At 39.4% G+C, this 11,540-nt stretch overlaps 1 protein-coding gene across 2 annotated transcripts in view; it reads right to left on the bottom strand.

The window, feature by feature from the left end:
- DOCK1 (dedicator of cytokinesis 1) overlaps positions 1 to 11,540 on the bottom strand; it is a 529,562-nt gene that overhangs the window by 408,658 nt on the left and 109,364 nt on the right. For both annotated transcript variants that reach the window (XM_040361423.1, XM_040361424.1), the window contains exons 9-10: positions 7,686 to 7,767; positions 6,341 to 6,476 (exon numbers count right to left, since the gene is read on the bottom strand). In XM_040361423.1, the coding sequence (XP_040217357.1) occupies positions 6,341 to 6,476; positions 7,686 to 7,767 (218 nt within the window). The remainder of the gene's footprint in view (positions 1 to 6,340; positions 6,477 to 7,685; positions 7,768 to 11,540) is intronic.

Raw genomic sequence — 11,540 nt, forward strand, 5'->3', positions numbered from 1 at the left:
ATTTTTTGACCATGTATGTTCATGCTATCTGTTCTATGCAATGTATAACTGCTATTTGTGGTGATTGTCAACTGTATTTTATACGATAATAAAGGATTGAATTACAAAAAAATTAAAAATTGTGCACACTTTTGGAATGGTGACAAACTACAGTACCTAAAAATCTCCATAGGCAAGGTTTTAAATGGCCTTACAGGTTACCTATTTAGAGTTAGTCTAGGGCTAGAATTAATTGCCCTTATGCTCACAGCAATAGCTCACATGTGTGGTGCGAACACTGTTTACATATGCGTGCGCAATCATTTGTTTGTGTCTGCCTCTGCACACAAGCACAAAGGGATAAGAGAGCTTTAATTAAAAAAAAAATTGTATTTTTTACTTTTTACACTGTCCCTTTAGTTTACATTCCTATTTAATACACATCCCTCGTAATAGAGAGGATGACAGGTCCTCTTTATGAAGAAATCTGGAGACAAAAAGACCCCAAATTTCTTCTTTACCTTTAAAAGCAAAAGATGCTTTTAAAAAACAAAACCTTGTTTATTCCCACCCTGGGCCAGAAATGACGTTGTGACATTGTTCTGGTCCTCCAAGGCCATAGAGGCGATCAAAGCGGCACATTTTTTGGGCAAGCCGGCAGAAACAATAAGTCGGAAAAACCCAGGTGAGTGGCAGAAGGGGGGGGGGGGGGGCATCAATTCAGCAGGTAAAGGGTCTGGAGTTGATTGTAGGTGTGGAATTTGCATTTGGAATCTCTTGCTGTGAACCTATATTATGCATCAAAAGTAGTTGTCCGCGCAAGTGAAACAGGCCATTGTAAGGCATCAAAAACTAAACAAAATCCATCAGAGAGATAGCAGCAACATTAGTAGTGGCCTAATCAACCGTTTTGTACTTTCTGAGGAAAGAATAACACACTGGTGAGCTCAGCATCATAAAAAAGGCCTGAACAACCACGGAAGACAACAGTGGTGAATGATCGCAGGATCCTCTCTATGGTAAAGCAAAACCCATTCACAACATCCAGACAAGTAAAAGGACACTTTCCAGGAGGTGGGCATATCATTGTCAAAGTCTAAAATCAAGAGAAAACTTCACAAGAGCAAATACAGACGGTTCACCACAAGGTGTAAAACCTTCATAAGCCTGAAGAATAGAAAAGTCAGATTAGAATTTGCCAAAAAACATCTAAAAAAGCCAGACCAGTTCTGGAAAAGCATTCTTTGGATGGATGAAACCAAGATTAACCTGTACCAGAATAACAGAAAGAAGAAAAAAAGTGTGGAGAAGGCTTGGAACAGCTCATGATCCAAAGCACACGTCATCTGAAAAACATGGTGGGGACAGTGTGATGGCATGGGCATGCATGGCTTCCAGCGGCACTGGGTCATTGGTGTTCATTGATGATGTGAGAGAAGCAGTCAGATTAATTCTGCAGTATTTAAAGATATACTGTCAGCCCAGATTCAGCCAAATGCAGCAAAGTTGATTGAATGGTGCTTCACAGTACAGTTGAACCTCGAATTACGAGCATAGTCCGTTCCAGGAGTATGGTCGTAAACCAAAGTACTCACATATCAAAGCAAGTTTTCCCATTGAATTAATTAGTTCCGCATTGACTTCAATGGGATCCATTACCGAATGCGGCCAGAGGTGGGGGGGGGGGTGCCAGAGAGTGCCGAAAATTACCAAAAAGCCCAGAGGACACTGCGGATTGTTTCCTGCGCCCCCATACCTCAGGCCAAATTAGGTACTGCAGGCCAATGTTCAGCTTTTCTCTGCACATGCGCCCCCCATACCTCAGGCCAAATGGGGTACTGCATGCCTATTTACGGCTCTGCGCCCCCGTAGCTCAGGCCAAATGAGGAACTGCAGGCCTATTTAGCTTGAATTCTGCTCGTTTTGCGAGCCAACACTCATGTCAAAATAAAAAAATAGTTGCTCGGAAATCAAAATGCTCTCAAACCAAGTTAATCTTAAACTGAGGTTCCACTGTACAGATGGACAATGATCCAAAAACACACTGCAAAAGAAATCCAGGAGCTTTTGAAGGAAAAGAAGTGGAATAGTCAATCACATGCTCTTAACCCAATTGAGCATGCTTTTTACTTGCTGAAGGCAAAACTAAAAGGCAGAAAAACCTGCTGCAGTTAGAGCCTGGCAAAGCATCAGAGAGGAGGAAACCCAGTCTTTGTCCATGGGTTCCAGACTTCAGGCAGTTATTGCCAGTAAAGGATTCTAAACAAAATATAAAAAATTGACAAATGAATATAATCATAAGTAACATGTTTAATTACATTTGAGCCCCTGAAAATTGGGAGTCTGTGTATAAAAATGCTTGCTGTTCCTAAAATGTGTTCTTAATATTTATGTTCAACCCCTTGAATTAAAGCTGAAAGTCTGCACTTAAAAATTGGTTTGGGTTGTTTCATTTTAATACAGAGCCAAAAGTATATATAGTGGTTGGCAAGTGGCAATGCTGCAGGGAGAACTATGTTATTGCCCAACAGTGTTAATTTTTTTTGATCAAATCATCTTTTTATTTCTGTTATATACAAACAACAAAAAAAAAAAAACATACAACCCAGCCCGTATTGAGAGGGGGAAAAAAAACAGTGTTAATTTTGACGTCAAGTTTGGATTTTGTTTTAGTCAGTCTTTTATAGACCAAAATACAATTTTAGTCTTAGGGCTCTTTCACACGGGCGGACCGTTCAGGTCCACCTGCCAGTTTTTTAGGCAAACCTGAATGGGCGCTCCGTGCTTCTCTATGGAGCCACGGATGCCCGCTGATATCCGACCCGCTCTGATCTGCCAAAGTGTGACGGAAGAAAACAGTATTTTCCATCCGTCTGGCGGATCGGGTGACAACGGACTCTGCGGTCCGTCGTCATCTGATCCCCCATAGGTCTGCCAAGTGTGAAGGAGCCCCAAATTGTATTTTTGTCATCAGAATTGTTTTAGTTGTATTTTAGTTGACTAAAGTAGTGTTAATTTAGTAGACAAAAATATTTTCAAACAAAAATAACACTGCTTACAAATAGGGCCATGTGTGTTGGCTGACTGATTGAAAACAATTCCCACTATATATGGCTGATATCTCATCCACACATCTGTCAGGGAGGTAGAGTTATTTCGGCACCTAATGTACCCTGCCTCTGTGGTGGTTTATTTGATCTGCCATTTAATAACAATGTTATAAAAAACAAAAACCATAAAAATTTGAAAATACATCAAAAGTATAATGCATTGTCAATGAGCACATATTTTCATTATTGCACAGGAAAACATCCTGTGCAATAATAAATGAAAATATGTGCTCATTGACAATGCCTTATACTTTTCCTTTCAGAACCTTGGGCGTTAATGTTGGTAATTTTGTCTCGGTGTCCACCCCTACCATTGATTCATTATGACTCACATGTGGAACACAAAATGGAAAAAGCTCTATGGGAGCCGTGAATTTTTTGATCCTGGGCCAGACCTACGCGAGTCATTTGTAACATGTCGAGTAGGTAGCATGTCTGCAAACACAAGCCCTAATTGTTTTTACTTCTTTCACATAAGCAAGACTATTAACAGCTGTAAACTATGTACATTGTATATTGTATAATTCTTCTACACAGGCCAACTTGGCTGCTCATTTAAACAGCACTTGAAACATTAATATAAAAATCTATTACACTCAATAAAAAAAGAGAAAAATAAGAGGCCTTAGGCTAGGTTTTTGTATACACATCGTTGCAGTGTGCCTTAATCATTTCAATAGCAAGTAAATGGAGTGCGCCACAACTTTACCTTTTCATTACTAATGAAACAAACATGCAAATTTAATTAACCTATAATCACAGATAATTTACAGTTTCTTTAGCGAAATTACTGTCACATGTCTGAACACAGGAGAAGAGAGGTCGAGGTCTCAAAGTGAAAATTATACTTGACGTCAAACAGTACTCTTTATTTAATACATCAACAGCACAATTTTTTTGTTGTACAGAACTGAATTTTTATTTATATCGCCAAGTATAACAGAGTAGAAATCCTTTTTGTTTACAGAGATTGTTGTAAAAGATAATGGGAGAAAAGGAAAAACTGGTCTTGAACATAAAACAGGGAAAGGGACGTGTACCGTACGTCAAGGTATGGAATTTACTGGTCAGCCAAAATCATAATTATCTTAAATCGTACAGTACAGAGTTACAGGCCATGAGACATCCCTGAGCAATAAATGAATTGGTGGGCAAAAACCGAGCAAATAGGCCTATAAAAAGAACAGTCAATAGACCCAAAACTCTCAGAGGACAGCTTAAAACACCTTGAAGCCAAAGCTCACATCAGCAGCAGCCTAAAAAAACAGTCTGGTAAAAAAATAAACAAACATACTACATGGTGGACTTGCAAAACTGATACTTATTACTGACCTATCAAGTGTAATGGGCCCAGATAGGGAAAATAAGAACCTGTTACTTGAGGGTATAAGCCCTGGAAATTAGCAACCTGGTACCTTCAGGGATGATAAAAAGGAAAGAAAGATGTTGCAGCTTGGTAGACCCTAACCACTCTGATGCATCCAGGCAGGGATAATATCCTCACTGAATTGAAGGAAAAAGGATGGTCTCAATCTCTGGACCACCTTTCTCCCAAGACAAAAAGACAATAAAAAGGCTCCTTACAAAAAATATATGTCTATATAAATAAATATCTAAAAATATATAAAAAGCTGCCCCATCAGAAACACGCCCGACAGAGGTACCACCAAAAACGCCACCTTACTCTGAAGATCCCACAATAGGATATCATTTATCAGTTCAAATGAAGGTTTTTGAGGTACCAAATATATCAGATTTAGAGCCCAGGGAGACACAGTAGCCATGGGCACCTCCTTGTTTAATGGGCTTGAAGAGTGTCTGAAGCCAAAGGTTTGTCTAGAATAGTCTGGATAAGAGGGAAACTAGTCTCTTTAGAGTACTACGGGCCACATGTTGGTCTAGGCCAGACTTGAGGAAGGTCAGGATGGAAGGAATAGAATATTCCTGGGGATTTAGGTGCCTGCTCCCCACACCAGACAAAGCAGGCTCTGCAGGTAAAAATACATTTTGCAAGCAGGCTTAGCAGACCAAGCCTTTAACAACAAAATTATGTGCATTAGCACAGAGCGGTGTCAGCCTAGAGACCAGGAGATAAGTATTCTAGGGCATCAACACAAAACAGTAGGCTCCCGGGTCATGCGCTGCAATTGTTCCAGAAGAACAGGGTCCTTTAAAAAGACAGGATTGTGTTCTATATTCATCTGCCCGATTCAATTAGCAACAGTCTGACAAATGGACATGTTGCCTTCAAGAGTGTTTCAAAGTGAATATCATCAGAATTTTTAACTGAGGTAATATCTTCCAGAAGAATAGTGAGATGTGTGTCGAGTACAGAAATGGCAGGATCCATTAATGGAACAGACCATTTTTTCATAATTTCCTTTTCCATGGGATATATTTCAGAGTTTTGATGGAATAAATCTTTTTTGGGGATTTGGCCAATCCTCGTGCAAAGTACAGCAGTAAGGTACAGGACTTTGCCTGCCCTTTGTGCCCATAGGAGCTTGTTTAGGCTAAGGAGATTCTGGTGTGAGCTCAATAAGTGAGCTCACAGTAGAAAGCATATGGCATGAAGTCTTAGCTTGTGCCTCATAAAATGCAGTTGGTGAGAATTCCTTTATAGAGCCCTCTTCTGTATCCACCTCATCTTCCTCCAAGATGAATATATTCAAGTGGCGTAGAGGCAGAAGAGCGCTTTCAGACCCTGGACAGTTTTTAGACATAGTTGCAGTGAAAACTGTCTTTAGTCAAATTAGCCATCTGCTGTGTCACCAAGAAGGAAAGAGGAAGAGAGCAGTGTCAATATAGGACATTGCTCAAGAGCAGGGGAAAAGTCATCATCCTGTCTAAATGGTTTCCTTAGTGCTGCCTTTAACATGAGGGCTACTGGGCCGTTTTTGTTTTTATTCACAGCTCTTCTGCACCTAGTCTCCGCCATTGCTCAGTGAGGAGATTGTCTGTGGGGTACTCATAAAACAGATGTGGAATGAGAGGGTATTGGTGGGTCTGGAAAAGTATCCCATGATACCCCCAAGACCAGCAGACGTGCGTGCACATTAGATTACAGCATATATGACTCTAATGGGTTCCTCAACTCAATTACACTGAATTTTTAATCCAATGAATTACTGTATATAGAGGATAAAACATAGTGATGGTTCTTTGTTTTAACTTTGTTTTCTTTTGCTTGAGTCTTTATCAAAATCCAATAAATATTTGATTACAAAAATAAAAAAAGAGAAATGTGTTACCTGCCACACCAAAGGGTCTCCTTAGACCTGATGTAAGTTTTCTCGTACTATTGTCCCGTAATTCCATGCGCCCGACTCTTACAATTTGGCATACAAAACTTATCTTTTCTCTATTCAGGTCTTTACTGCCAAGATCCTGTAAATAAAGTTGAGCCAAGTAAATAATAATGATAATAATGCAAAACACTAATATTTATTGCAGTGCAAGACATCTTTTACATGCCTTATCCCTTTTCCCAATTTCTTATTGCAGACATGTAAAATCATGGATATGTAACCCAAAGTGCAATGCCTTATCATTGACTATAATGCAACAAACGTTTTTTTCACAAAACTCACCAAAATGTATATTGCACAGTGACAGCACTGTCACTGTGCAGGGAGCAATACAGTGGACCAAAGCAGTTCATCATATCACTTCCTCCATCTTCCCCACAATCTGGCAGGACTTGGTCCCACAGTTTAAGAAGGTGAGCCCTTAACATGAATCTCGGATCATCGACCACACCATAAGGTTGTTTTTTTGTGGCCAACTATAGTATCAACTGGCATTTTGTGGTGCCAGCTGCAAAGAAGGAGTGCAACATGAGCATTCTTCGGGCAAAAAAAAAAAAAAAAAACTTTTCCTGATACAAAGGAAACTGCTTAAAAGGGAATTTATACTATAAACAATAACAACTTGGTTTTATTATACCCAGATAAATGTATATTTAATCTAAAAGACATAACTGCTGTTAAAAATGCCATGGGATTGGTTATTTGTTTTCACAGAATTGGAGCATCACTGTTCAGGCAGAGCTGCCATTTGTCCAGATCTGCCTGAATTTCAATCCCCCCCAAGACACTTTAGCAAAGACAACAAGGCTCTGACAGGGGAGTGGGTGCCCACAGGGAAAAAAAGAGTGAATTTAAGTTGGAGATTTATGCAATAAAATCAGGTATAGCTGAATGTTGGTCATATTTAGTCAAGACCATGCTAAACATCTTACAATTAAAACTAGAAAACAATTATTTATAAAAAAATATTTGCACCCACCAATCATCCACCATCTTGAAAATCACTTGGTGGCAACAGTGTAAATATTCTCCTGCAGTCAATTGTCTCTCTGTATTAGTAGAGAGGTGCACAATAACAGGTAAACTGTGCACTCACAATGGTTTTACTTTAATTAGGAAGCCAGCATACGATCCAACTTACAGGTAGCAGAACCTGGGCAAAGCCGATATAGGTTTGGTATGGAGTTAGCCTCAGGCTGCGATCTCAGAATGATATAAAACGTCCCAATTAATTTTCCACTGCCTCCTCTCTGAAGAGCATCCCGGAACACTTAATGCAATAACTTACTGTGAAAACTGCTCGTAGATTATGCAGTCGCTCAATATCCTTCGGCAGGCCCGAGCTTGACCAGCGCACCAAATAGTTTTCACTGCAAAAATTGAAATGATAGGCGATTAAAAACATTTTTCATTTGAAAAAATAAACATGACAATGAACTGAAAAGCCTGGGCTCCTTGACATATCTTACTTCAGAGCAGATCAATTCTTAATAAACAGGATGAAAAATATTTTTTTTGTTTAACTTTATTTCATTTTTTTTGGCTTAAATCATGAATATATGCCGAAACAGAAATCAGCATTACACAAACCACAGCAATGGCGGAAACCACCAAATAGTACTCCCAGAAAGTACTTGTACTTGAAACTAATTATTAAATTACTGTACCACTGATACCTAGTTCCGACTCAAACTGCATGTTATACTCTAGGGCATGCTGGGACTTGTTTCTGTGGCTGCCTAGAACTGGGCATTTATGTTCACGTATGGTGGACTTGTCCAATTGTGAATTCTTTGTGGACGCAGGTCTATGATATGCTGAAAGTACTCTTTGTGGTTACTATTACCATGATACTTGGAGAGATGATGCTCAACCAGATGGGCTTTCTAATCGTCAGTTCAGGCCGACAACTCATAATGACTTTACAGTTAAGCAAATCATGGCCAGAACCTGGCTGTAGGATTCCCTCTCCCTGGCAGCAGTAAAATTTAAGGTGCATTGGATACTCACGAACAAGCTGACTGCTAAACCTACTGACATTATGTGCTATTTCCACACAACCTGGGTTCCATGGGTTCCCAGCTTTATGCCATCAGATATTGAGCGCTGACTATTCAATTTAAGAGAAACAAACTACCCTCATCTGATATTAAGTGGGTGCTTCTACGGTTTATACGTGCTCCTCCAAACCGCTCAACTGTCCTCCCTATTTCCTACTACTTTTTTACTTCTCGCCTTCTGCACAAGTTTTTCTCTGTGAATTTATGTTGACAGCACAAAATAGCCCTGAGGTCATTTACTGGCTTCTTCTTAACCCCTTAACGCCCGCCGCACGACTATTTACGTCCGCAAAATGGCACAGACAGGCAGATGGGCGTATATATACGTCCTTGCCTTCTAGCGGGTGGGGGGTCCGATCGGGACCCCCTCCGCTGCGTGCGGCGGGCGGATTCCCTCGGGGAGCGATCCGGGACGACGGCGCGGCTATTCGTTTATAGCCGCTCCGTCGCGATCGCTCCCCGGAGCTGAAGAACGGGGAGAGCCGTATGTAAACACGGCTTCCCCGTGCTTCACTGTGGCGGCGTATCGATCGAGTGATCCTTTTTATAAGGGAGACTCGATCGATGACGTCAGTCCTACAGCCACACCCCCCTACAGTTGTAAACACACACTAGGTGAACCCTAACTCCTACAGCGCCCCCTGTGGTTAACTCCCAAACTGCAACTGTCATTTTCACAATAAACAATGCAATTTAAATGCATTTTTTGCTGTGAAAATGACAATGGTCCCAAAAATGTGTCAAAATTGTCCTTAGTGTCCGCCATAATGTCGCAGTCACGAAAAAAATCGCTGATCGCCGCCAATAGTAGTAAAAAAAAAAAAATAATAATAAAAATGCAATAAAACTATTCCCTATTTTGTAAACGCTATAAATTTTGCGCAAACCAATCGATAAACGCTTATTGCGATTTTTTTTTACCAAAAATAGGTAGAAGAATACGTATCGGCCTAAACTGAGGAAAATAAATTTTATATATGTTTTTGGGGGGTATTTATTATAGCAAAGTAAAAAATATTGAATTTTTTTCAAAATTGTCGCTCTATTTTTGTTTATAGCGCAAAAAATAAAAACCGCAGAGGTGATCAAATACCACCAAAAGAAAGCTCTATTTGTGGGGAAAAAAGGACGCCAATTTTGTTTGGGAGCCACGTCGCGCGACCATGCAATTGTCTGTTAAAGCGACGCAGTGCCGAATCGCAAAACCTGGCCTGGGCATTTAGCTGCAAAATGGTCCGGGGCTTAAGTGGTTAACATATTGTACTATGTTGAACTGTTGGACCATTTTGTATTGTTGGCCTGCGTGCCATACACTTACATGTGTATTTAATGTCTCTATCTGCTGCCTTTAAAATTGTATTTTTTTTCCCACTAACACAAAACATTTTATCTAGTGTTCGAATCACGTGCAGAAGGGGTTTCAGAAATTCACACACCCAGAAGTGTTGATTATTTAAGGCAGCCAGGGAGCAGCATGGTGGTGATGATTTAAGACTTGGGCAGTTGGAAAGGTAAATATAGTGCTACTTGCAGTTTACCATTTAGATCGTGCAGTAACAGTACCAATTTTAGGGCAAAAGTCAACCTACATCAACTACTCTGTCCATGAGTAGACAATGATGCTGAGCAAACAGTTTAAAGGCTTGGGGGCTCCACCATACTGTCATTTTTGCCCATAGTTACACTTTTAAACCTCCAGTTTTTTCATTTTGCTGCAACACTGAACAACAGACTTTTTTTTAATTATATAATAAAATGAAGATGCAATTTAATCTATGTAATGTCAGCAATTATAAAAACACATTAAATAATAATAATCGTGATAAAATAGTTTTGCCACTTACTAGAAGAATATATTTCAAATTCCTTCAGAGAAACTCACATTAAGAACTTTACAGGAGGAAGACTCTTAAAAATAATGGCATTCATTTCAGATACTTGCTTTAATTACTATAAATGCAAATAGGATTTATTAACCAGTTATGAACTGTAATGCACTGCCAATGGATTTATTTTTTCCCTCATTAATTTTCAATTACACTGCATTCATTTGCAAATCCTTCATTAGAAGAAAAATATACATAAAAAAGTTTCTGTAAACTACATATTTAATGTTAAAAACGCTTCCAATCAACTTGGGGACTTTTGTAAACATAATGTATTTTGGTACTTTCTATGATGGTTCTGATATTTCCAAGATTATATAAAACATATAGAAAAAATAACAGATAGAAAAACATTGCACACCAATAACATCAAAAATGCAGCATGAATCTATGGATACAAAACTGTGAACTTGTTTTATTAACAGTTTGAAGTTGGGAACTTCACACAAATTCAAGAGGTGCTGGGACTTTAAAATGTTCAATAAGACATCAAATACTAATAATAATTTTACTGGCACTGGTAAGGCTGCTCATCTGAAGGAAGGCTTCCCATCGTGGTTACCTAGAATGTTACTAAAATCTTGATATCACAAAAGGAGCACCAAAATAAATGGTGAAGGAGGAGTTCTAGTCCTTTTAATGATTAGCAATCTAATCACATAAAATAGCTAAAGCACTTTGGGGGACAACACAATCCCTCTGCATCGGGGCTTCAAAATAAAATTTAAACAGGGGGTATATTCATATGCATACAGTATATACATGCATATATGACAAATTCCGAAAAAATTGCATGACTTTAAAAAACATGATGTTACCTTTACCTTCTGTGCCACTACCCCCTTCCTTTAGAATGCAAGCTCTATGAGCAGGGCAATCCTGTCTCTTCGGTATTCTACTGTAATTGTGCTGTCCCCCCGAATTGTAAAGTGCTGCGTAAACTGTTGGCGCTATATACAATTGTGTATATTATTATTATTAATAATATTAGACATGCTTAGGCCCTTATTAATATTAATATTAGACATGCTTAGGTCCTTTCACGCTGATCGGGTCCACCTGTCAATTTTCAGCTGGACCAGATTGGACCACACATTGCTCTCTAAGCGGATGTCAAGGGACATGTGTCCATCGTCACCCGCCAACATCTGATCCAATCCGGTCTGCTAAAAACGGATGGGAACAGATGGTCCATTT

The sequence above is a fragment of the Rana temporaria genome, chromosome 8, assembly GCF_905171775.1.
Source record: "Rana temporaria chromosome 8, aRanTem1.1, whole genome shotgun sequence".
Lineage (NCBI taxonomy): Eukaryota > Metazoa > Chordata > Amphibia > Anura > Ranidae > Rana > Rana temporaria.